This window comes from Glandiceps talaboti, chromosome 10, assembly GCF_964340395.1.
Source record: "Glandiceps talaboti chromosome 10, keGlaTala1.1, whole genome shotgun sequence".
Lineage (NCBI taxonomy): Eukaryota > Metazoa > Hemichordata > Enteropneusta > Spengelidae > Glandiceps > Glandiceps talaboti.
The window spans coordinates 8,130,295-8,156,663 of NC_135558.1; the positions used below are offsets into that span (position 1 = coordinate 8,130,295).

Consider the following 26,369-nt stretch of genomic DNA (forward strand, 5'->3'; position numbering starts at 1 on the left):
CGGGTCCACTGTACTAGCGAAGATCTTTATGATAACATGATTAAGCAACTTCAGTAGGACCTATGGGGGACCCATTGCATTGCACTGAGGCTGTTGTGGTGGAAATATGAATTTATTTATGATCGGACCTGATTCGTGAAGTGTCTTGTATACGTGCATAATCGACCTGTGGACATCGATATCTCAACTGTGAACGTTTTTCACAGTGACCTTGCGGGTTTCTACCGTTTTGTTTAGATTTGTATGTCATTGATACATTGTCAGTGGAACATTCGACAATGGAGTCAACAGCTGTCGTCGACACCCATTGCCGTAAGTTGACTTATTTTTTTCATGACTGCTAAATTTGGGCGAAAAAGTGTAGTCGTGTATAACGTATACAAGTGCATATCGGCGTTATCGCGTGTATTAGGTACATCTTTGTTATTACGACGAACGTATAAAAGTCAAGGGGGCGGTTCCATTTGGCTACCCAATGTTTTATTAATCATTTACATATCAGTGTTTATCACTCTAGATAAGATAAGATAAGATAAGATAAGATAACACTTTATTTTAGCCGTTTAGAAAATTTTACATTTCTAATTTGGTATTTAAACAAAATAAAGTTAATAATGATCTATGAAATATAAATATTAAAGTATACAGTAGTTCTAGTGTGTGTCTATTGACTACATGTATCATCCAGGTATATGTAGAGAGCGGTTATAATATCCTTATGTTTTGATTGTAGTATATATCTAAATTGCTCTCCTCTATCTAAGTTTATAAAGTTTGAGTTGAGGGTAGTGATAATACTAAACATTTTTTCTCTTTGTTTTGTATATAATTTACAATGAATTAGATGATGTCTTTCATCTTCTATTTCTTTACAATGTGTACATAGTCTGTCTTCTACTGGTGTTTTTGGTTTTGTATATCTACCCTTCTCAATAGCAAGTTGATGGCAACTTAATCTAAATTTGGCTATTGTTTTGATGTGTTGTTTATTGTTCATTACTTTAATGTATTCTTCTTGTTCCAGGGAATTTTTGAAGTTGTTGTATGTACGTAACTTAGAGTTTTCCCTTTTGTTATTTTCATTCCATTGATTGATATAATATTGTCTAATTGAGTTGTATAGTTCTTGTTTTGTTAAATTGTTGATATTCTTGCTGTTATATAATTGTATATTGTGTTCAAAGGTAGTTAGCCATGAACCTGTGTAATCATTGTTCTCCATGTCATTCATTGCATAATAGGCTAAGTTGTTATTGTCTAATGTCTTGAGGTATTTGTAATAGTTTATTGCTGAGTAGTAAATTCTACTAATCAGTGGTTCTCTCCCAAGTTCCATTCTGCATCCTATTTTGCTCACTCTGTTGCTGACATTTAATATTTGGCGACAAAAACGTAGATGGAATTTTTCTGTCTCTGTTTTGTCCCAAGTTGTTTGATTTTGGAGAACACCCCATATTTCGCCAGCATATGTCAGGATAGGTAGCTGTGTTGTATTCATGAGTTTTTCCTTTATCTTAGTACTGTTTATCTTTGTCGAATATATCTGTGACTAGATGTGAATCAATTATTGAGGACAAGAGTCTGCCAGCTCCCGAAAAAAATAATACAGAGATCTCGAGAAGTCGTGGGCTGTCGTAGGGACAATGTGCATGCAGTCAAGATTCATGTCATCAGGACCGGGTCATTTATTTTTATCACAGTTGACCTTAAATATCAGCATAAACTGTTAAACAGTGTTGTTATGGCGTGACGTCAATTTTACCGCAATCGCTTGTCTCGGCAGTCTTTATATTTGTCAAGAGAAAGTGATTAGGGCAGACATGCCTGTTGTCACCAATGTAGGTATTCCCATAAACCCTTGCAGGAAATCCTCAAAATAGCCAAGAAATGTCAAGTACACTGTGTACGTAGTATACTAGTATAGGGCTTCAAATCTACATTTTGACGGTAGGATAGGGAGGTGGTAGTTTGTCACCAAGCTGATAGCAGTACATCCATACAAGTGTACTGATTGAAGAGAGAGCTAAGTCTGGCTGGTAGACTTTTTCTTTCATTTTACTTCATAGATTTTTGGGATCTGCAAAAGTTCAACTATGTATGGCCCTCATCTGAACAACCGCCCTTGTTTCAGAATTTCCTTCCAAATGATTTTGAGGAAGAAACAATAGAAGACCCAGTGAAAAATGTCATCTTCGTCCAAGTTGTCAACAATACATTGAATGAAAATTGTAAGTACTGATATATTATTATGATATCTTTTGTTGCCCCTTATACAATCTAAATGAAATAAATGATTTGTGTATTTTAAATGATTTTATTAAAAAATGTTTCAGGACAATAGTGCTGCCTGTCAATTAAATCTTAAAGTGGCCATATGGATGAGGATTGGATATTTATTTGGGATTTTTGATTTATAAAACAATTTTATCATGGCTTCCAACTTGAAATGTCAATGTAAAACAACATTGCTAAATAAAGTCTGTGTTTGAAACTCAATACATTGCAACAAGCTAAAAAATGTGTAAAAGTTTGTTCTTGTACATACAATAACAAACATTTTACATATTTATTAATCTTCTGCATTTATTGATTTACAAAAAAGGACTTGCCATTATGTTGTTTCACATTTATTTTACAAGTAGGACGCCATGATAAAATTGTTTTATTAATTGAAAACAAAAATACCCAATCCTCAACCATATGGTTACTATATTAAATTGGAAACCAGCCAGTTCAAACATTTTTTTTTCTCAAAATTAAATCTGTTTTTCCAAAACTCATTTTACAGTCAGAATTGTCTCCAAATTATCCCGATTGGGATACTTAGGGTGACACTATTTTTTTTTCTGTTTCTCATTACCCGCCTGACCCAAAGTTTCAGCTCTGACAACAAAATAATTTTTTTTTCACCCGCCTCTAATATATCTGTGGAACAGTGCCCTCTCTGGCAAGAAATAAGCGAGTGTCTGGACTGTTGATGTCATCTACAACCATGGTGACGGCAATGACACTTGTTCACAAACAGAGCATTTCTCTCATGATGGAAGTTATTTAAGTAGGGGAGGGTTTTAGAGGAGAAGCAATTGGAAAGGACTTGTTACCAGGAATCAAACAAAGAAGATAAAGAGGTGGAAAAAGAAAAGCAGAGAAACATGAAGAAAATTATATTTTTTCCGATTTTTAAAAAAATCTACCAACCGACCCATACTTGCTATGAAAAAGTAATGAGAAACAAACAAACAATAGGGGTCACCCTTATCCAAATCAAGATGAAAACATACAATGCACTTTCTGTCGGGCTTTCTGTATCCCAATCAGAGGGGGGGGGGGGGGGGGAGAGAATAAACAAATTTTGTGACAGGTACTATTGGTTTATAAATTATCTCGATTGGGGATAAATGGATAAAATTATTTCAGATAAAACACTGAACAAATGCATGTACTGAAAAATTGCCATGAAAAACCTATGTCAGACCCCTGGCCTTTTTGTATGTATATATATACCTGTAAATTTCCACCTGCACTATATCGTTGTTACATGCCGCAGGTGTTCAAAGGTCATTTATCCTATTACTGTGGGATACAAAAATATCTAAATCCGGATAATTATCCTGATCAGGGATCAGGGAATAACCCGTCTGCATGTTTTATGAATAGCAATGGTGTATCGTTGTTGCATAATCACAATTCTTTACTCCATCCTTTCAACTTTTTATAATTCAGATTGGATTTTCGAACTCGCAAAGAAGTTTAAATCAATCATTGGTGTAGTTGGCTGGGTGGATTTAACACAACCTGATAAGGTATAGTATCAGACATATTTACTTTGCAATAAAACACAACATGTTGGTTTGTAGAAAAGGAAACATGCAGTTGTATTTATCAAAAACATTGTTTTTCTTTCTCAGGAATCATGTTTTGCAGTAGTTCTGAACTTAGAACGCAAAATTATCTACATAGCATGACATATAATGTACATCATTGAACTGTGAATATTAACAGTTGCAGAAGGCCCAGTGATTTACACACTTGACACTGTAATATTTATATGACAGTGATATGAATTCAACACTTCAGGCCAATTTTACTTACATATGTGAATTCTGGTATGTTTTAACGTTTTTATAGTTACAAGCTGTTATAAGTGAACTTAAAGAAAATCCATTATTGGTTGGATTCCGACACATCACTGAATTAGAAGCATCTGATTGGCTGGCCCGAGATGATGTCCATAAAAGTCTATCCATCATTCAAGATAATGGATTGACCTTTGACCTTCTTGTCAGGTAGTACTGGTAGTTTTCTGTGATGTATTTAAACAATGATAGCCTTTGTTTTGTTTAAAGTTCAAGAGGTGTGTAGTCTAATGTAGTTTTTTCCCATGATGCCTCACTCAGTGTACAGCAGGCCTCTCGTCTTGGCCCGAGTTGCAAGTTTTGATACCATTATTTTAAGAAAGGTCGCAAGATGTCACTGAGATTAGTGAAAATGACTTTTCTTGGTCCCCTAAGAATATTAAAGTAAAAACTGCCTCACCTCAGTTCTCCTTTAAATGTCGATACAGAACAAGTTATGCAGTAGGTATTATGGAAAGGGTTCACCTGTTACTTCTCATGATAACTGTACCAAAAAGCACATATGTATAATGATCCAACCAAACCACAATAACGCACCAAAACCTGCAAATTTATGCTTTTCTATTGTTTGATTTATTTTTCTGAACTTGAAAATTCATATTCATCCTACAAGTATTAAACAGCAATCTGTGCATTTTCAGACCCTCATTCTCAATTTAAGTCCTTTAATATGTATCACGAATTGCCAGCAAGTTTTCATAATAGGGAACTTGTAATCCAGACTAAGCATGCTCAGACGACAAAGGAGTATGGGATTATCTGTGGTTATCGTAATACCTAATCTGGAGCTACTGATAAAAAAACCTCCCACAGTACTCAGGGTGAACTATGATTTGACCATTCGTGTTTGCAAACAATGTAACGGTATTGTTTACAATACCAATTTATTAGTATTTATTATCATTTCCCATGATGCAACATTCAACATGGCAGGTTTGCAAGTTCCCTATTGAAATTGGTTGTGTGTCTTATTTGCCAATAGTACCCAAATTGCAATCTGTTTATTTTCAGACCACCGTTTACAAGTCCTTATGTATCACAAATTGCCAGTAAGTTTCCAAGATTAAAATTAATCGTGGATCATATTGGTAAACCAAATATTAAAGAAGGTAACGTTGATGATGATGATGATGATAAGCATAGCATCTATGAATGGAAACGTGACATAACAGAGGCTGCTAAATATCCTAATGTATACTGTAAACTGTAAGTATTTATTTTAATCAAATGAACATGTTGTAAATCACAAGTACCTTTCTATCTAGCAGTTAATTTATTCATAAAATATGCAAATGATTTAAAGCTGCAGTAGCTGTAACTGGTACATTTTTTCCAAACTGACATGACTTACTCATAATATCATACACCATAAACAGTATCATCTGTGGCCAAATGTATTTGTCCAGCTTTATACAATATCATCCAAATAAATCCAATCAAACCATGACAGTCACAAACCATTAGCGGTCCAAGTGCAACAAACCCGCGGGCTTGCCTGGCAAAAACGGGTGTCATAAAAGTTGTTTGCATCTCTAAAGCTGTTTGTAGCGTTACTTATAATAGCCTAATAAATTGATAACAACTGATATAAGACGGAGATAAGGTTTGCCTCAATTGCAGTCCATGCAGACGGCCAAATAGAGGTTTTACAGCTGTTTACTTGTGTTATGTAAGAGCCCATCATCACATGTGTAAATATTGGTACTCTTTGATAACAAGTCCACTTGCTTGGCTAATGGCTTGTCCCAGTAATGCTGATTTTTGGATTCGGACCCACAAACCAGCACTCCAGTGTGATCATGATTTCAACCTGTTGCTGTAATATTTGTAGATACTATCGACTCTTGATTAGCTTATACAAAGTCTTAACAGCATTGGAACAATTTTCAGTAAAATATCGTTGGTTGTCTGATTGAAAAAAAAATCATACCCCAGTTACAACTAGTACAGCTTTCAAGGCTCATGATTGATTGTCTGTATAAGTAATTAATATAGTTTTTTTGTTAATTTTTAATTACAATGTGGATAAATTTGTTAAAAAGTTGATAAAATCAATCCCTTTCACTCCTGTAGAGACAAGATTGAATGTTTGAAGCAACTCTATTATTTTAATTACAAATTACATGAAATATTGTATTCTTGCTACACATAGATCTGGTATGGTTACAGAAGCAGATTTGAATAAGTGGAAACCAAATGACTTAAAGCCTTTTGTACAGGTACGAAACAATATGTATATTACTACAAAGTTTAACAGTTCATATATTTTCTCTAGATTCTATTTTTCATAATCACTGTACACTAGTATATGGGTTTACTTTGCACTTTGTGGTTTAGAGATATATATTTTCCAGCATTAGTCCAAAATGGGGATGTAGATTTGGGAAAGTGTCATCTAGCCCTGGTCCTTTATCCATAGCAGAATGGAATGCACTTTGTGTACTGAATTATGGCAAGAAGATGTACATGATTGTGTATGTTCAGTAGTGTTTTATCAAATTAAAGTTGTTTTTAGTAAATTACGCACAACCTTACTAAATCTTAAACACTGAAAGGTAATAACAAGCTATTCTGAAATCTTGATGGATGTTACTCCCATGATTTTTTGCAGTTTTGTGTGCAACATTTTGTTGTAGTGAGATGTTCCATGTAGTAACTTACATCAAAGACACGTTTTTCTAACAGACAGTCAGAAATCACAAAGCCTTAATACTTGCTATAAGACTTTAACTATCACAACCAGAAATAACAAAACCCAAAACACCATAAAGCCCAGAACAATCTCTTCATCTGTCTGAAAGCTTGATAAAATTTATTCCCTTATTTCTCTTGCAGTTTTGTCTGCAACATTTTGGTGCAGAGAGATGTATGTTTGGTAGTGACTACCCTGTGTACAAGATGGCCGACGCAACCTACTCTCAAGTATACAAGACATTGGATGAGTGCCTAGATGGTTGTACAGTCGAACAAAAACGTGGAATATTTCAACGTAATGCACTCAAAATTTATGGCATCAAAGTACCCTTGAATGAATGAATGAATGAATGAATGAATAACTAAAACTTCATGATCTATTCAAAATGATCATTTTTTCCCTAATTTGTACAAGAATCGGACGAGTGTCTGGGTGACACTGATGAAGAAAAACATGGTATCGCTTTACAGAATACAGTCAAGTTTTATAAATATCAATTTTGAATGAATGAATATATACGATGTCGTGGTATATTGATAATGCAGAGGTTTTTAAAAATCCTAAGGAAAGTTTATCTTTAAGAAAACACACCAAAATATGTAATGCTAGAGTTGGGAATGAACTTTTAAAAATATTTCACACATTCCATTTAAAAAAAATTTAAATCATAGTAATCATATTTTCAAAAAAGTTTAATCTACCAATAAATGAGGAAATGCACTTAAAATTTGAAAAAAAATATCAGTGTTACATTTAGCTTAGCTGCTAGACCCTCTTGCTATCCTGCTTCGAAGGTTGCCACAGAGGGCGCTAGCTGCACCTGGACAGAGGCGCAATCATGGCCATTCAGGCTTATTTGGTAACCTCCCAAAGTACAGATCCAAGATCTTACAAAACTAGGTGATATTGAAATAATAAACATTTCTTACATTACTTTTTATTAGATTATAAGTATAATATACTTTCAAAAAGTACATTGTTGAAATTGAAGAAAATGCACTGAAATATTTTAAATCTAAGCATTTTCTGAATAAATTCAACAAGAAGTTTAATATTTAGAATAGATGCTCTCTAAATGTACATCATAAGAGTATCTCTAAACATATGAAATATTGAAATTATTTTGGTCTTTTGATTTGAAATGTTGGTTGGAAAACTTACTTTGGACAAGTTGATGACTTTGGATAATGAATTATTTTAAAAGTGGACTTAATCTGTACATTGATGTTTTTTTTTGAGGGGGGGGGGTTGTTTTAAATTTGTTTCATATTAAAATATGTTGATACTGTGTCAAACACTAAAGGTACATTGAAATATGTATAAAAAAAAAGTGGCTGTCTGTTTCTGTTGAACTTTCACTCGATACGCTTCAGAGAACTTGAACAAATACCCTATGCCAACTAGTCTGGATGCCAACGTGGTTTCTAACTAAACCATGTCATGGTCAAAGTCCCTTAATCAGCACAAAAAGTTGTTCATCCAATCAGCGAACCCCAACTGTTAAAGTGATATAAACAGTGTATACATAGCATCCTGAGCTGACAGATATACCATATTTGGAATATTACATAACTGCCCCAATAAACACTAACTTTATGAGGGACTGTGTTATTAGTTAGAATTTTGTGATTGATTAACAAAGACATGATGTTAATGACTGTGTGGGTGACTGTGGATGAATTCTAAATTGGATCTCATGCATCTCAGGACTTCTAGAGTAACGACTTTGACTATACTGTGAGTGGAGTTGTAAATCGTAATGATATACCAACTAACCATATAAACCTATTGCCAGTTCCAAGGTGCATTGCATGTGTCTTGTGTATGCACAGAATGTGTACTCAGAACTGTGTGGGGTACTCCCATAATAAAGGTATGTTCATATATGTACCATGGTTTTGACCCCATTTCGTCTCATATAGACTATCCACTCTTGATTTTTTTTAATTTCTCAAGCATTATGTAGCTGTTCGAGCCCTCTTTCAATGCAAATGACTTTTGGCACCATAGTTTGGACAGTGTACTTTCCATTTAGCCAGATTTTGGAAATTTTGTCGAGACTCCTGGACAATATATTTTCCAAGCTGCCAATGTTCACATTTTCCCATAACTTTCAACTCCTTGTTTCTGGCCAAAATACAGACATATGACCCTTAGTATTTAATCTTTGTAGAGTTTGCACCCATAATTTGAGGTACACAGAACAATGGTTGATGTTTTGTGCAAGTTTGGGATGTGTTGAATAAGCACCCCTAGTTACTAGCAAGGTTTTCACATCATGGAACCCCTTAGGTCCACAAATAAAATACTGCACATTTGCAAAAATGTATTAGCCACTTACACCATCCATTTTTCAAACAAGCAACACACATTCAAAAGAACAAAGAAGAAAAAAATATCACTATTTCCATTTATTTCCAGGGGAGAGAAAATATTACAGAAAATATCTATGCAAGAATAAATTTGAAATTCCACATTAAAATAATACTGTGAACATAGATATACCTTGCTGTTACTATGGCAACAGGATCACTGGAACAGACACAGAAAAATAAGAGAAAAGTAATGAAAGCTTCTCACCTTTCTTAAATACATTTTTTTTTATCTTTTGTATTATCAATCATACATCCTTGTTGACTATATTTAAAGAAATTACTAATGAAAATTTTTCACAAAATTTAAACATTTTCATTTTTTTTGTCCATTCAACTCTTAATATTTACATAGACTACAAAAATATCTGTCCTTTTTGCAGATCATGAAAAAGCCTTTAATTTTCTTATTGTCATCTCACAAATTCAAAATAAACATTGAAACCAGACGCAAAGTTTTTGAGATGATTTTCTTTGTCTGTTCCTTGAGAACTCATACAGAGAAAAAGAAAACGCTTGTGGAGAAAGTTCAATGTCATAAAAAGAAAACGGATGTAAAAATTCTAGTTTTAAGAAAAAAACTATGCAATAGTCGCAACTTATACTGCGCTACTATTTAATTATGCACCTGCTGTCTCAATCAAAAGACTGCTACATATTCTCTAATCAAATTTCTGACTGACTGAAGACTTGATATAGACCTGAACTTTACATTGATAATCAACAGACCTTCCATATAAATGCTGCCCTCTATAGACAGTTTGTGGTTTCCGGCTTGGAAACAGCAATTCTTACCAAACCCATACTTGCAAATGGTCAAACAATTCCTCTGGTCTATACATGTCACAAGAGGGTGCTATTCACTGAAAGGTCTGCCCATGACTGTCCAAAGATGACACTCTTCATTGTAGAGATCTGTTGTTGTAACAGTCCAAATACAAGCCCTGCACACACACCCAATGGCTGATTCATTTCATCATAAAAGTTCAGATTCATATCAAACCTCCAATAACATTACCATTTACAGGTCTAACCCAGTAATCTACTGGTCTATATCATTACAACTGCATGCAGCATTTGATTCCAAATTTTAATAAGTTTCTTTCAATTGATTATACTCTTTCTTAATCATAAACATTACATTTTTTGCGACTGCCTAGACAGCTATTTTTCTAGTTAACTGTTATTCCAACAAGGCCCTGACTTTTGTAAAATATTACACATATTTGTATACAACTATTCTTTTCGATTTGTTTCCCTTTTCTCCGGGGAGGGGAGGGGAGAGGGCACTTATCTATCATCCAGTACAACCATGGAATTTTAATCCATGCATATTCATTACATTCAAATATTGCAAGTTATTTTGGACACAGGATTCATAAAATTTCATATTATCTGAATATTTCATATGCAATATTCATATAATTTGCATTTCATATTAGTTCCAGAAATCGAATATTTCATCAGCGGGCATAATTTTCATATTTGGCTGATTATGCCTTCATTATTCATCAAATGTGAATAATGTATGCATTATTCACAAAATTTGAATCATATATGAATGTCATGACATTTGAATAATATATGCATTATTCATAACATTTGAATAATATATGCATTATTTGTAACATTTGAATAATATATGTATTATTCATAACAATTGAATAATATATCCATTATTCATAACATTTGAATAATATATGCATTATTTGTAACATTTGAATAATATATGCATTATTCATATATTAGCAGGGAAAATTTTCTGAAATCTGCTCTTTAGGTTAACTGTAAAATAAATTACAAATCTGAGAGTAAACAGGAGAAGTAACAAATCAAGTCTCTATGTATATATTTAATTGATTATAGATTAGATGGCTTACTTTTTAACGAAAATCCTTGTGTGTTCATTAAAGTTCATTTGTGACAGTTCAAATCATAACTCACGATATTTCAACTACTTTCACGAACTTGTTGGAATAACAGTCATTCAATAAACACAATACCACCTCTTATTAGACACACCATATAGTACATAGCATAAAGGATTAATGCTATTCAGCTGCAAATTCTCAAAATCACTAGACAAGCTCTACAGAAAGCTAAAGCTGCAAAAAAATTCATAGAAGCCGTATACACATACAGGTAGTAGGTAGTACTGACAGTACATTCATTTAAAAAAAAAAAATCAACTTTGCATTCAGAGCTGTAAAAAGCACATACAAAGTGAAGCCAACCCTCAAGGATTTTTCTTTACACTAGCATATGTCAAAATTCACTTGAGATATTAAATCATTATATTTTGCAAAATTATGAATTGATTACACAAACGAGAATGTTTCACTTTCAATATAAAGTTTTCTTGGCTCATTGCCACTTCTACTTGTACATCACAGTCCTTGCAAAACTGGACAAACCCTCCTACAGAAAAACCTTTAAACAAATTCTCTTTCAGTTGCTGGATGATGCAAAAATCATGTGAGTTTATTTATTTGTTCCATGTTATACTGTAAACCAAGAAGAAATGATTATTAAATTCAAAGCATTTGTACAGGAGCATACCTTTTTTATGACTCTCCTTAGATATTAAAACTTCTATCGCACCAAAATAAATTGGTAAACCGATGAAAATTTACATAATGAATTCAAGTGCTGAGTTAACAGTTCTTCGATGAGTATCTGCGTGAACATTCCTAGAGTTACACTTTCAACTCTTTATTTAATCACCTCAAGAGGGCGCCCTTGATAAAAAGGTCAAATCTTTGAATATAGATCATTTTTTTTCAAATGCTCCTTGGGCGATTCTTTGTCTTCCTGTTGATATGACTATCACATCGCTATGGTAATCTCTGTTTGTATAACATTTCAAAGGCAAACTGAACTGAATAAATGAATACTCTACAGAATATCTGTAATTATTTTAATTTGATAAATACGTAATGAAACTTTGACTGTTACAAATAAATCTCTTCTGAAAGTTTGAAAGGAAATCAAAGCTCTCCTTGAAAGTGTGATCAATTTACCAAAGTCCGAGCAAGAACATTGGCTGAGTCTAAAAACTGATAAATCTGAAGAAAATATTCACACTAATTTGATTGTAAACGTTGCTTAAAAATTCTTGACCTATCCATATTAATAGAATCTGTATTTCTCTTATTCAGGAAATTGTTGTATTCAGAGGAGTCAGGTCCAGTGTACACGTGTCTTGCCAGAACTGATACCTTCCCAAACTTATATCTTTTCATAATGTCATCACCTGCCTCTTTGAAAAAGAGTTAAAGTTTTCAACTACTGATGGCCTTTCAGTACATAGCAATGTCTAAATAAGAATTGCAATGGTAATCAAACCTTGAAAAAAAAAGAATACCTGGAGATAATGAATGTGTTACTGGGAATGTCCCCCCCCCCCAAAAAAAAAAAAAAAAAAAAATGAAAACTCGTTCTATCCCTTTTGTTTCTGAGATTTCACAAGTGGTGATACATCAACAAATACATACATTTTGAAGCAAGGTGATTTACACAGCAAAGAGTTTGAAGCACTATTATAATAACCAGCACAGCAGCGAAATAAACAGAAAGCCACATTTGTCAGGCTTTGTCCAATAATCTCACATGTTTTTTTTTTTTTTTTTTTTTAAATGTAGCATGTGTTTTTTATATGTATCACCCGTCTCCAATGTAGCCAAAGTATCCACTCTGTGATTGGCTGCTTCAAAAATCTTTAGATCAAATTTCATGATTATCATAGAAAGCCACTAAGTATCTATATCACTACTATGTTGCAAAGTTTCTTGTACCCTTGCACATTCTCCCCTATACGAAATACAGAATTACAAATTGTCAGAATTTTTCTTCTTCTTTTTTTTTAGTAATCATTTTTTCAATACTTTACTACTCCATTTGACAAAAAAAAGCATAGGCAACACAGCCCACGGACAGTTGTTTACTCACACAAAAGCAGTTTTTTTTATCTCTTTAAAATCAATCTGTACCCAGCCTGTCTTGGCTGAGTTTTTGTCAGAAATTGGAAACTATGAATAAGGACTCCCTGAAGATGAGACTTGTACAACTTATGCTCTGAACTCTGACCTCTGACCTCTTAATTAATAAACAGGCACTTTATGTTTTACCAAGTGTATTACGCAGCAGAAAAGACATTTTTTTTCTGGTTCTTACCAGAAATCTAAAAACTACACAACAAAAATATTCTACGACTATCGAAATTAGGAATTTTGTACAAGTTTATCTACGTTTCTCTTTTCTAATCAAATTTTTCTATTCTCAAAAAAATCCAGTTGATGAATCTGAGATTTGTTACAATCTGTAAATATACTTGAATCAGAAAAAGTTAGGAACCACTACACTGACAGACACCTGGCCACCCCTACAGAATTAATGGTACAAACACGAAAGACATCCTTCACTGACAGCATGGACTGAACCATACAAATTTAAAGGTAGTATAGTAGACTATGAGATAGTGAGAACGCAGAAAAGAAGTTTCAGTATGGCACAGTGTTTCACTATGGCTCAGAGCCGTCGATAAAACAATATCATTGACAGACGTGGAGAATCTCAACATTGGAAAAAACGAACTGTAATGGAGTATGGAGTTTGTGGAGAGTTTATCAATTGTTGCTTGGTGCTTCCAACATCTCCATGAGAAATGTATCAATCGGTGTGTCACCAATTAACTTGAAGAAGAATAAATGTTCCAGACATTTGAGACCGATAGAGCGTAGTGCTGGCAGACGAAGCAATAGTTTGGCAAATCGACCTGGTTCATCCGGGTATGTTTTCCTGCAGTATTCTTCCAATGAGGCATATACTTTCTCACGTAATTCTTCTACTTTCTGGACAGCACCCAAATTCTTGGCATCTGTTGGAGAATAAATCATTTACATTACTACACATGACATCGTTTGTATCTAGTCACTTCTACATGTTTATACACACTCAAATCTTGATTAGATACTTGTACATGAAGGTAAATGTCAAACCCAATATTAAAGACAAAAGATTGCATACTTTGGCCACAGAGGGAGCTATTCCAAAATTGTTATGATGGGTATACCTTGGAAATATCATTCATTCACTAATAAACTTTAAACAACACTTATTCTGGTGATGGGTGCAAGGTTAAAAGGATTGTGGCATACATACAAATCAGAACATGCATACAAATTACATACCGATGTATTGGGAGACACACAATATACTGTAAACAGAGATATTTTCTAAATCTTGCAACTTTACAGTTTTCAGCTAGTTCTTGCAGACTTATTTTTACTAATTATCAGACTGGTACATTGTGTTCATGTACAAGAAGGCATTTTAGTCGCTACTTATTTTTTTGCATTTTTTGTGAAAAAGTGAAAGTAAGTCTTTAGTGAAACTTTCCACATTTACAATAAATTGGAGCCAACAGCAGGTCTATCGGTTGTACACTAACCTGGGTTGAAGAGAACAATGGCCCTAAGACAGCCGAGTTCTGTTTTATCCATCTTCATTTCTCTCATCTTAGCTACCAACTCAGTCAGTACACGATCAAAGATAGTACCGACACCGGCACTATGGGCACTATTCCTGTGAACATGGAGGCCTGTAGCCAGCAGGATGCCATCTTTGACGGCGATAGAACGATGTGAAAATGCAGCAATTAACAGTTCATTCCATCCTAGCAAACAAGATAAAAACATGGATCAAGCTAAGTTTCAACAAATTCAGTAATGTGAATGTTGACATACAAGCACCATGATAGTGTATCAAATTTGAATGCATACCTCACCTTGTCAACGCCTTGATAATGTTTTGTATCTCAAAATGATATTTGCTAAGACCACATCCATATGTTGAATGATTTAATTTTATTTAAACAGATCTTCTATGAGCAATGAATACGTTGGAAATTAATAATGACAGATGGATGAATGATTTGAGCAGACTCGTTTTCCCCATAAGCGTGTCAAATGCTGTCCATGTGGAGTAATGAAATAGATCACTTATCACATCCCATTGTAAAACAGCGATAACTACAGTCAACTTATGAACTTTTGTTTGTGGTGGAATGTGAGAGATAGAGTTGGAGTGGGGATAGGGAGTAGAAACTCAACAAATGTGGCACTCTATTTCCTGTCTGTGTGTACCTTGGGGTATACACGGTATAGGTTACCCGGTTAATCATAGCAAGCACTGTAGTCCATCTGCTAGACCTCAGATGTTCTTCCGATACAATACGACACATGACCGAACATCGCTATCGAGGATGGAACATCCAAGGTCTAGAAAATGTCCATCTGGATATAAATAACTGCCAATCAGAGAACCGCATTAGCGACAAGCACAAACAGAGGACGATAGCTAATTTTTCATGCATATTCATCTTAAGGAGGGGCTTGTAAAAATAACCACCAATGCGTTAACTGAAATGTGTGAATGACAACGTCTACACACTCATCAAACTCACAATTACCATAAGCCGATAAGACATAGTAATGACATAAGTGTGTTTGTCAACACCTGCATGCAGAGATTGAATATATTAAAGTATATATATGCATACATGGCCCAACCCACCGCTTAATGTAATCTCAATGGAATGTCCGGTCTGAAAATGACATTTGCTAGACTGTTGGGGCAAGCCCTCACTGCGAACTTCGTTCGCTTATATAGTATCGAAAGAAAGCCTGAACGTCTAGCAGCAAGACTAAGAGCACTGCTGCTTTTCTCGATGTCTGAACAATACGAAAAACATCTCTGATTTACACGTCTACAGATACCAAGGGACAATGTACTATACACGGTGAAGAGCGAGGGTGCTGTATTCTCAATTTCCTGTTTGCAGTCTGTCTGAAATGGACTATTCAAGACCTCAATACAACAATTTGTGGGACTGTAAAACTATCAATTGCTTACCTGCTCGAAGTAAGATAACTTGATCATCCAGAGGTAGCTCTGTAAAGTGAGGAATACGCTTTGCCCATTCTACCAGTGTGAATAACTGTTTATCTGCTGCCTGGCATATATTGGTCACTGGGTCATTCTGTAAAACAAAGAGATTTATAAAGTAATGTTAACAACTCTGATATCGATATAGACATGGCCACCTTCCACTATGTCAGGGAATCTGGATTTAAAGTGTTGGTGATTCTTCTACTTTTTGACTTATTATCAGTAATTTTTGTACACTAAATAGTGTGTCTGTCTGTTTGTCTGTATGTATGTATGTATGTATGTATGTATGTATGTATGTATGTATGTATGTATGTATGTATGTATGTATGTATGTATGTATGTATGTATGTATGTATGTATGTATGTATGTATGTATGTACATGTATGTATGTATGTATGTATGTATGTATGTATGTATGTATGTATGTGTGTATGTATGTATGTATGTATATATGTATGTATGTATGTCCATGTGTGCATGTGTGTATGTATGTGTGTATGTATGTATGTATGTATGTATGTATGTATGTCTGTCCATGTGTGCGTGTATGTATGTGTGTATGTATATATGTATGTATGTTTGTGTGTGTGTGTGTGTGTGTGTGTGTGTGTGTGTGTGTGTGTGTGTGTGTGTGTGTGTGTGTGTGTGTGTGTATGTATGTATCCATTAGTCATTGCTCTATATGCTGTCCTATAATGTTGAAAACCCATGTGTATGAGTAAACCTTAATGACAATGTTATATTTTCAGTCCTGTCTAGCCAAACATCAACAACAGCACATCGATAAACTTACCGGTGTGTCCACATATGTGTCTGTTTTGGGTTCCACTGCTAACTCAGCTTCCAATATCTTTTCTACTGGCATGTCGTTATTAGCGCTACTAGTACTTTCAACTTCTCCGTCACCCCCGGCTTTGTCTTTGCGTTGACGTTCTTCTTGGACCGCTGTAACGGGACAAACACCTGCTTTTTAATGAGCATCAAAACTTTGGTGGATTACATGCGCCAAGACGGGGGTTATCATTCAGGCACTCATTTCACAGAAACAGGATTGATTGATTTTAAAAAATTTATCTAATGTTCCATACATGTACACTAGTTCAAAAGTGTACAAATACTTACACTAAATTTAGGAAACAAAACCTTTGAGAGTGAAGAAATTTTTCTGCATACTGAAGTTTTCATTGTACAATTCCATTGAAATCAAAATATACAAATGGTAACCATTAGCTTGTTTGAACTCTGCCCTCTAGTGGCCATATAGAGAAATGTTCTGGTCAAAGATATGGCAAGGGTATACATGGTATTTTAATACTTCAATGCAACAACACGTACGGTGCATGTTTAAAAAAGACTGGTTTTGAAAACAATTTTACAGACATAATAATATTCAGATAATAATCACCAGTATGGTGCTATCATTGCATTATGAGGTACATGTAATTATATTTATGTCAAGAATAGACAATTTCTGCTGAGTCAACTGGAGGTTATCACTTTGTATTTTAGTTAGTTCTGATGGTTTCTTTCAAGTCATTTAGACCAACTACTATAAGTTACGCTAGAAACACCGAAAACAGGAATACATAAATTTCGACAATACAGGTAACTTGATTAATGTTAGTAGGAGAATTTTCATTAAATTAACGTTACGATTGACAAACACTATACACACAAAAGCACCATAATAAACATTGGACTACACACTCAGGCCAAGTTGACCACTATCAAACAAAAAAGTTAGGACTTATACCCTTGTCACTCTGTGTTACAAAAACACATCTACATCACTGGTTCTGTGGTACTTGAAAAAATCAAAAATGTTTTTTACGATTTTTTTCTTATTCATCGTAAATTGCATTAATTTTGCAAAGACATAATTATATCATTCCCAAGTATGTCTTCATTCAGCTCAAAAACACTAATCACCTAAGAGTTTGTCAATACATGTTTTTTTTTTACTTGTAGTGACATGGCTCCTTAGGTTACTTGTATTTTTCTTAGCTGAAGGAAGCAACACATTGGGGAGTACTATCTGTAATCCACTGTTAATAAATCTGCTACTACCTTCTCGTCTCATTCCCATGGCTATGCATTTCTGGTAGCGACAGTACTGGCAGCGATTTCTTTGTCGTTTGTCTACGATACAATTCTTCTCATCTCGACAGGCATAATGTAGGTCTTTTCGGACTGTACGTTTAAAAAAGCCTTTACACCCCTCACAACTATAAACACCATAGTGTTTGCCTGCAAAGAAACAAGAACAAGGAAAAACACAACATAAGTACCACAAAAACTACTTTTTTAACGCCACAGTTTATAGTATGAAAGATCCAGTCATTCGCTACTCTGTTGGAACATATGTACGTGAGTGGAAACAAATCTCTCAGGCTGAACAGTCTATTATTCTTTCTAAAACACTCACTCAGACGCATTCAAAAGCAAAGTATAAACAAGCAAAGACAGACAGATGGTTGTACACCGAATTGACATGGGAAGTGAGACAGACCAGTTTATGTATGAATTCGCCACCATTATCATATGTTGGCAAGGAGCAGAATTTGTTAAATTCCAAGGTTGAGAGAAAGGCAGCCAGACAGACAGACAACCAGAGACAGACATACATACATACATACATACATACATACATACATACATACATACATACATACATACATACATACATACATACATGTACATACATACATACATACATACATACAGACAGACACACACACACACAAGGTTCATCACTGAATTGACATGGGAAGTAAAACTGGTTTAGGTTATGTGAATTCTATGTCATCATCACATATAGGTCAGATGAAGAATTAGTTTAACTCCAAGGTTGACACAGACAGACAGACAGACAGACAGAGACAGACAGACAGACAGACAGATAGGGTTTATCACTTAATTGACAAGGGAAGTAAGACTGGTTTATATGTGGATTCTCTGTCATTATATCATAGATATGTCAGTAACAGAATTAGTTACAACTCTATACTTTACTTTCTCTCTTTGAAAGCCTCAAACTTAACGTTCACTTCTAGCACAACTTACATTTTGTAACATTGGTTGCACAAAAAATTGTCAGTGCTATCGACAATGGTACTGAGTACATATGGGTACAATCTACCTACATATACGTAACATCCCTATGTCAATTTACTGGCATATTATCCCATGAAACACATGTGGAGTGTTGTGTACCATATGGGATGCTATATTGTTGTACTGTACATTGTATATTTCATTTATCTCAAAATTACATGTGACATCACATAATTTCAGGCCAACAAAATACACAAAAACAGATGACACTGAAGACAGCAATAAATTCGCTATCAATCCATGCAAAATATATATGCGGATTAGCAAATTCCCCACTCCATATTTCTGCAGTTGTACATACAACGCAAAAAACTTCTTAGAATAAATTTTCTCAAAATCAAAAATAAATACACAAATTAAAATCTATATAGTAAAAATTTGTAATCTTTTCACTTGCATCAACATATGCACAGCAGTTGATAAAACTAGATGGATCTTCTCATTCCCGATTCTTTTCACCGACACTTCAGAAAGAGTTGTACAAATTGAATTGAATGAACCACTGGTCATTAAAATGCATCACTACTACTTCTACATAGTAATGGGTGGGGACTGTCACATACTTGCTTTTGTTCTCTGTTAAAATATTCAAATATTCAAGGTTACATATTCAAGTTATTTAAAGCTTGTTCATTCGATTAGCTTTTTTTCATGGCCAGTTTATATAACTCCGGGATTTTTTTTCTTTTGGTAAATGTTTCTACCAGTTTACAAGGTGAGGAGATAGATAGTAAAATTTGCAACTATATTCACCTTTTTCTTTTTTGAGAACTGCTGACTTTGCGAGAAAACTGATATTGCTAAATTTTACAAACACGCTATGCCTTCCACTTTCAGTATTACAATGAATGAACTGACATGGGGGGTGGGGGGGGGAGGAGTTTTTTAGGAATGCTGGCAATGCATATTAACTTATACGAGGGTCACTTTTTACCTTTTATAGCTCTATGAAAATATACTTTCCACTTTCAGTATTTATAAACTGAGAACGTTAGACTTCTCTTTGAAAATACATGCACATATCGTAGTGTCAGTGTAGTAAGGTCGTATCTACTATGCAATTGTATAGACAGATACGACCTTACTCCACTGATGCGGCAGTATGATTGTCAGTGTTCGCGGCTAAGCAAAAATGTGCGTACTATACGCAACAAAATAATTTACGCAGTTCGGAGGAAGCAATGCGTCTACCGTACACAACGAAAATACGTAATATCTATCAACAAACTAAATAACGCACTGAAAAAAAACGTAACGGAAACACTGTATTGTACTGGTTTTTTGATAACACTAAGATTAACACATTGGTACAAAACTTTCTATTCATCACTTGTTTTGCATATTTAAAATGAACAACCCCTTGGTGACAATCTCTGATAAAATACTGCCAAGTTAAATATTTTCACCACTAGAAAATTTTGCGATTTTACAATTATCAGCTAGTTCTCAAAAACTAATTTTTATTAAATTACCAGACTGATACATTGTGTTCTGTACAAGATGCCATTTTAGTCACTACTTTATTTTTTGTGTTTTCGTTTTCTAGCAAAAATAAACGAAAATAAGTCTTTTAAAGTTCTCTTAAATTCACCTGAAAATACACAAATGACTATTCTATTTTAGTTTGATAGCAGTCTGACCAAAACATATGAAAACATTTTCCACTTTTTACTTCTGTTGCGTACAAACGCAATCTGTTGACATTATGTAGTCTTTTCTCTAACAATACACTTCAAATCAAAATAGCCTGTACTGAAGCCTTTCTCTGTACAAATACTTGACATTAACCAGATCACAACAACACACCAATCAACTTTGATTTGACGGAACTGAAGTATCAGGTATGATCAGATGAAGTCCAGAGTAATTGATTCCCAGCTCAGTTAAATGTCACACCTTATTTGCATACAATGTGTCTGTACATAATGAAGCTATACTTCACACTGGCTATTTTCATCTTTTTAAAAAAAAGTGTTGCACGAAAAATACTGTAATACTTTACAATGTAGACACGTCTAAACTCAGCTTATTAGTGACTAATAATATGAGTGTACATGTAGTTGATGCAAGTCTTCCATATTATATGCTACACACGAGCACACCCTAGAATCCAGGTGAATGATTCCAGTTTAGAACTGCCACTGAACAAAGATTTCATTTACACTTTTCACACACAGAAATAAAAAAAAAACAGTATAAAACCGTACACTCCATATTTTATTTGTTCAACTTTTTCCAGGTGTTCCCACTAGCAGTAGATATCGTTCACATTCTTCCATGTATCCTACTAACAGTTTCTTACAATCAACCCTATTGGCTGAAATTGACCAATTTGTTGCATATCAGTCAATTCATCCAATAAGGTAGCTTCTAAGCTGTGTCACGCAAACAGATGCACAGCAGAACTACGGTACACATCAGATGTCTCTATCACATGTACATCTGTCTGGTATTTCGACATTAAACAATTTGTTTCACGATAATAAAATGAAATTGCTTGAACAACAAAAATCATTCCATGTCAGATATTACATACTTTATTTGGAGTACGTTCATTTACATATCCATATTTGCATAGTTCTGGTCTCCTATGTCTAAGCCTCAACATTATATTTACACTGTTAGCTTTCACTTCACAACAACATATTTGTACTTCTTTGATACCTATAGTTGTATTTGCTATGAAGTACACTACTTAGGTTTTGCAACCCTGGTAACTTTAAGATGGAAACATGGTAATATTTACTATTTCCGACAACCATTAGCCGTCATTCTTTTAAAAGAAAACCCCATGAAAGATCTGAAAAGGAATGACTTTCTTACTTACCAACCTTCTAAAAACCACAGACAGAGTGGTTTGCAGTCTATTTGTCTAGCTATAAAATGAAACCATGTGTGGTACCATGTGAGTACACACAGTTTGAGCCGAAACTCTTCACTTTCAGCAAAGTTACATGTATATTTGAAATGACAGATCTGTTACTTTACATTTAGTTCATTTTATACGATATTCATTATGTTTCATAATTTTTTTCAACTATCAAATGAATTCTATTTGCGATAGCAGATCTGTGCCTTATTTACATTTAACACATTTTTATTTTGTTTCATAATTTTTCACATTTGTCAATTGTCATATTTGAAATGGCAGAACTGTGACTTTACATTTAAAAGTACATTCTTTTTTTGTTTTACATAATTTGTCGGTATCGCTATATTTGAAATGGTATGCTATTTGCATTTATTTAGTACAATTCTTTCATTTTTTATTAGAAATAATTTTTAATGCTGTCAACATTGTGAATAATAAAATAAGTAGTTAATACAAAAAAAAAATAAAAAAAAAAAAATAAGTAGTTGTCGATTAGCATCACAGGAATAAAATTAATCTGTCATAGAAAACATTTGTATTTATATAAAAAACATGCTGTCACAATATCATACACATCAGACTTAGAGTCCTTGAGTCCCTTGATTTTTTTATGAAAACATAGAAATATTGATTTAGACTGTAGCCAGAATACTGCATATATACAAACTGAGCATGACATGGCCTTGAGAAGCTTTTTGTCACAAGGCCATTGATTCAAATAGCTGATAATGGATTTTATCTTATTGATTGTGTCTACACCATTACTTGCATTAAAATATTACATTTTCTTGAATGCACATGTTTATTACATTAATTTGGTATGTTTTTACGTGTTATGACATTTATTAGCATATGTTATAAATGAGTGAATGCAAGCATTGCCTACACCTACATGTATAAGAAGCACTCATGTTGTGTGTTCTCTCTCTCTCTCTCTCTCTCTCTCTCTCTCTCTCTCTCTCTCTCTCTCTCTCTCTCTCTCTCTCTCTCTCTCTCTCTCTCTCTCTCTCTCTCTCTCTCTCTCTCTCTCTCATGTCTCTCTCTCTCTCTCTCTCTCTCATGTCTCTCTCTCTCTCTCTCATGTCTCTCTCTCTCATGTCTCTCTCTCTCTCTCTCGTCTCTCTCTCTCGTCTCTCTCTCTCTCTCTCTCTCTCTCTCTCTCTCTCTCTCTCTCTCTCTCTCTCGCGCGCGCGCTCTCTCTCTCTCTCTCTCATGTCTAAATGTGTTAATATTTCTGTATTTACATGAATATTTTTGTACGCTAGCAATGTGTGGTGCTTGTTTGATCTAGTTATGTGTGTGTGTGTGTGTGCGTGTGTGTGTGTGTATCACACCTCTAATGTGTCAAATTTTCTGTATTTATGTGAATACTATTTGTATTCTAGCACTGCATGTGTGCTTGTGTTTGTATCTAGTTATGTGTGTATACACATCTAATGTGTCAAATTTTCTGTATTTATGTGAATATTTGTATTCTAGCACTGAATGTGTGCTTATGTTTGTATCTAGTTACACACATGTATGTGTGTATACACATCTAATATTTCAATATTTCTGTATTTATGTGGATATTTTTTCTATACTAAGAATATCTGCCAATTTGTATTTTGTCATGTCAGTGGATGTGTGTGTGTGGGGGGGGGGGGCGCATGTGTGTGTTTGTGTATACATTTGTATGTGTGCATGTTGGGTATAGATGTGTATGGGTGCGGAGGGATTATTTCAGTGAGTGAGAAAATACATGTACAATACAATGTATGTGTTCTAGTGGGAATATGTGATTGGGTGCAAATGTGTCAACTATGCCCTTTTCTTATTTTCTTGGACTTCTGTAATTTTCTGTAAATTGCTTTATCCAATTCCAATTCCAAGTCAATCTTTATTACACTGCACACACTACCAGAGAGTGTGGTATGGTACAAATTTCGAGAGAAAAAAAACAAACCCAAAATGAAATATAAAAGGTTCACAAGTGATGAAAGATATACAATCAATGAAATTATTTCCCCTCCCAGCTTAAATTCATCAAAACAACTTTCCTATTGAACACATAATACTTTACTTCTACAAGTCTCTACATTGTCTTCTAACAGGTACTACAATCTCAATTTCTATCTGTCTGTGAGAGCATTGTGACGGCAAGACGTACCATTGAATTGAAAGATCTACTAGTTTTAAAGCCAAGAAGCTTACTACATTGAGTACGTGAAGATCTCATCTCGTTTCCCTTGGGGGATGCTCAGAAATTATCACTTACTATGATTTATTCATTGCGCTACTCAAGAAGATAGCCAGCCATATAATCATGTTATGAGAACAGCAAAGTGTACATTCATGCACCCTGGACTCACGACATAGGCATGGAAAGTAACAGTTATGGAGATACAATCATATTATGAGAACAGCAAAGTGTACATTCGTGCACCCTGGACTCACAACATAGGCATGGAAAATAACAGTTATGGAGATAGATACAATACATACATGTATAAAGTGCTCACTGATTCTAAAGTGTCTACATGTATGTTGATGGATCTGCAGTCAATGTCTAGATAGAGAGATGTAGTTTTCAGCAATGTAATTTCAAATTTTTGCTAAAGCTACCAATAATTTTAAACGTATTTTTTGTGTAAGGATAGCTTTGGGAAATACAGTTCTAAAGTGTCGATGTTGATGTATCTGCAGTCAATGTCTAGATAGAGAGATGTAATTTTCAGCAATGTAATTTCAAATTTTTTGCTAACGCTACCAACTAACATATTTTTATGCAAGGACAGCTTTGGGAAATACATTTATGGAGATAGTGATGCAATAAAATGCTCATCGATTTTACAGTGTCTATCTCAGTGTATCTGTCCTCAATGCCAGATAGAGAGATGTAATTTTCAATGTGTAATTTCAAATTTTTGCTAAAGCTACCAACTAACGTATTTTTGTGTAAGGATAATAACATTTATGTAGCTAGGGGTACAGTAAAATGGTCACCAATTCCAAAGTGTCTATGTTAGTGTATCTGTCCTTAATGTCGATACAGAGATGTCATTTTCACGTATTTTTATGTAAGGATACATGTACATGTAGCTTTGGGAAATACTATTTATGGAGATAGTGTATCTGTCCTCAATGTAAAGAGAGCTACATAGTTTTCAGCAATGTAATTCCAATATTCAGCTCAAAGCTACCAAATAATGCATGTAGTTTTATGTAAAGAGATTTTTTTTTGGAAATAACATTTATGGGGACAAGGATGTGATAAAATGGTTACTGATTCTGAACTGTCTGTGTTAGTGTATCTGTCCTCAATATCTATAGCTACAGACATCTACACATGTGGCTCTATAGATGTCGAAAACCTAATGCATGTCTTTTTAAGTAAAGATAACCTAGATGAGTTTTGGGAAAATACTATTTTTCGTGATAGGAACAAAATCAAATTGTCACAGATTCTGAATTGTTTGTGTTGGTGTATCTGTTGTCAGTGTCAATACACAACTGTTATTTTCAATGATGTCATTTTAACATTATGTTCAATTCAAGATGGCTGTATTTGTAACTATTAAATGCCAGACATTGTACTACATATATGCAGTTGAGTTTTGAATACAATAACAACACAACTGTTTCAGTTCGACAAGGTTACATGCACATGTATCTCATTTATATGTCTTCCTTCAACTATGGGAAAGTAATGGAAGTTTTTCATACGTAATACTGTATCAGTTTGGAACTAGACTAAGAGAAATACAACACACACACTAAGAAATTTCAATTGGGAGACTTACAAGGAGAAATTCTCCGATACGATCAAAACCGTGAACAACCCAAGGCAGATGAATAATCTCCATTGACATCAATCAGTTTCATTTAATTCACATGCATAAATAAATATTAAGTGTCCTCAGTTCATGTTCTAGATAAGATGTGATGGAAAAACCATTGCCATTCTTCCAAACAGTCTCCTTTCGTCCCATCCTTCCTTCCCCTGACACACACACATACACATACACGTAGTACCCTAGACACTTTGCTATCTGAAGTAGTCAAACTGGCAAACGTCATTTTCAAGCCAGATAGCTAAGTCTCTGGGCTACATATGTACAGACCCAATAATTCTTCAAATCCCATTATTTACCCTCTTTACCCCCTCCCTCTCCTCTTTTTTTCCACTTGACCTCCCCTCTTTCAATACAGCTCAATGTAGAATACCATACCGTGAAACAAGAATAGT

General features: G+C 34.3%; 2 protein-coding genes across 3 annotated transcripts in view; one reads left to right on the top strand and one right to left on the bottom strand.

Annotated features, from left to right (window-relative positions):
* The first annotated feature begins 252 nt into the window (after positions 1 to 252).
* LOC144441497 (L-fucono-1,5-lactonase-like) lies at positions 253 to 7,229 on the top strand. Its single transcript, XM_078131080.1, has 7 exons — positions 253 to 312; positions 2,067 to 2,228; positions 3,724 to 3,803; positions 4,129 to 4,286; positions 5,148 to 5,342; positions 6,289 to 6,355; positions 6,972 to 7,229. The coding sequence occupies exons 1-7, from the start codon at positions 279 to 281 to the stop codon at positions 7,170 to 7,172; spliced, it is 897 nt and encodes a 298-aa protein (XP_077987206.1). The 5' UTR covers positions 253 to 278; the 3' UTR covers positions 7,173 to 7,229.
* Positions 7,230 to 9,235: 2,006 nt separating this feature from the next.
* LOC144440539 (retinoic acid receptor RXR-alpha-B-like) overlaps positions 9,236 to 26,369 on the bottom strand; it is a 76,267-nt gene continuing 59,133 nt past the window's right edge. Inside the window, exons 3-7 of one of the 2 annotated variants that reach the window (XM_078129916.1) lie at positions 18,223 to 18,402; positions 16,949 to 17,100; positions 16,116 to 16,242; positions 14,653 to 14,877; positions 9,236 to 14,079 (exon numbers count right to left, since the gene is read on the bottom strand). In XM_078129916.1, coding sequence (XP_077986042.1) covers positions 13,829 to 14,079; positions 14,653 to 14,877; positions 16,116 to 16,242; positions 16,949 to 17,100; positions 18,223 to 18,402 — 935 coding nt within the window. In that variant the 3' untranslated portion in view covers positions 9,236 to 13,828. Of the gene's footprint in view, positions 14,080 to 14,652; positions 14,878 to 16,115; positions 16,243 to 16,948; positions 17,119 to 18,222; positions 18,403 to 26,369 lie in introns of both variants that reach the window. The other variant, XM_078129915.1, reaches the window with a different exon arrangement.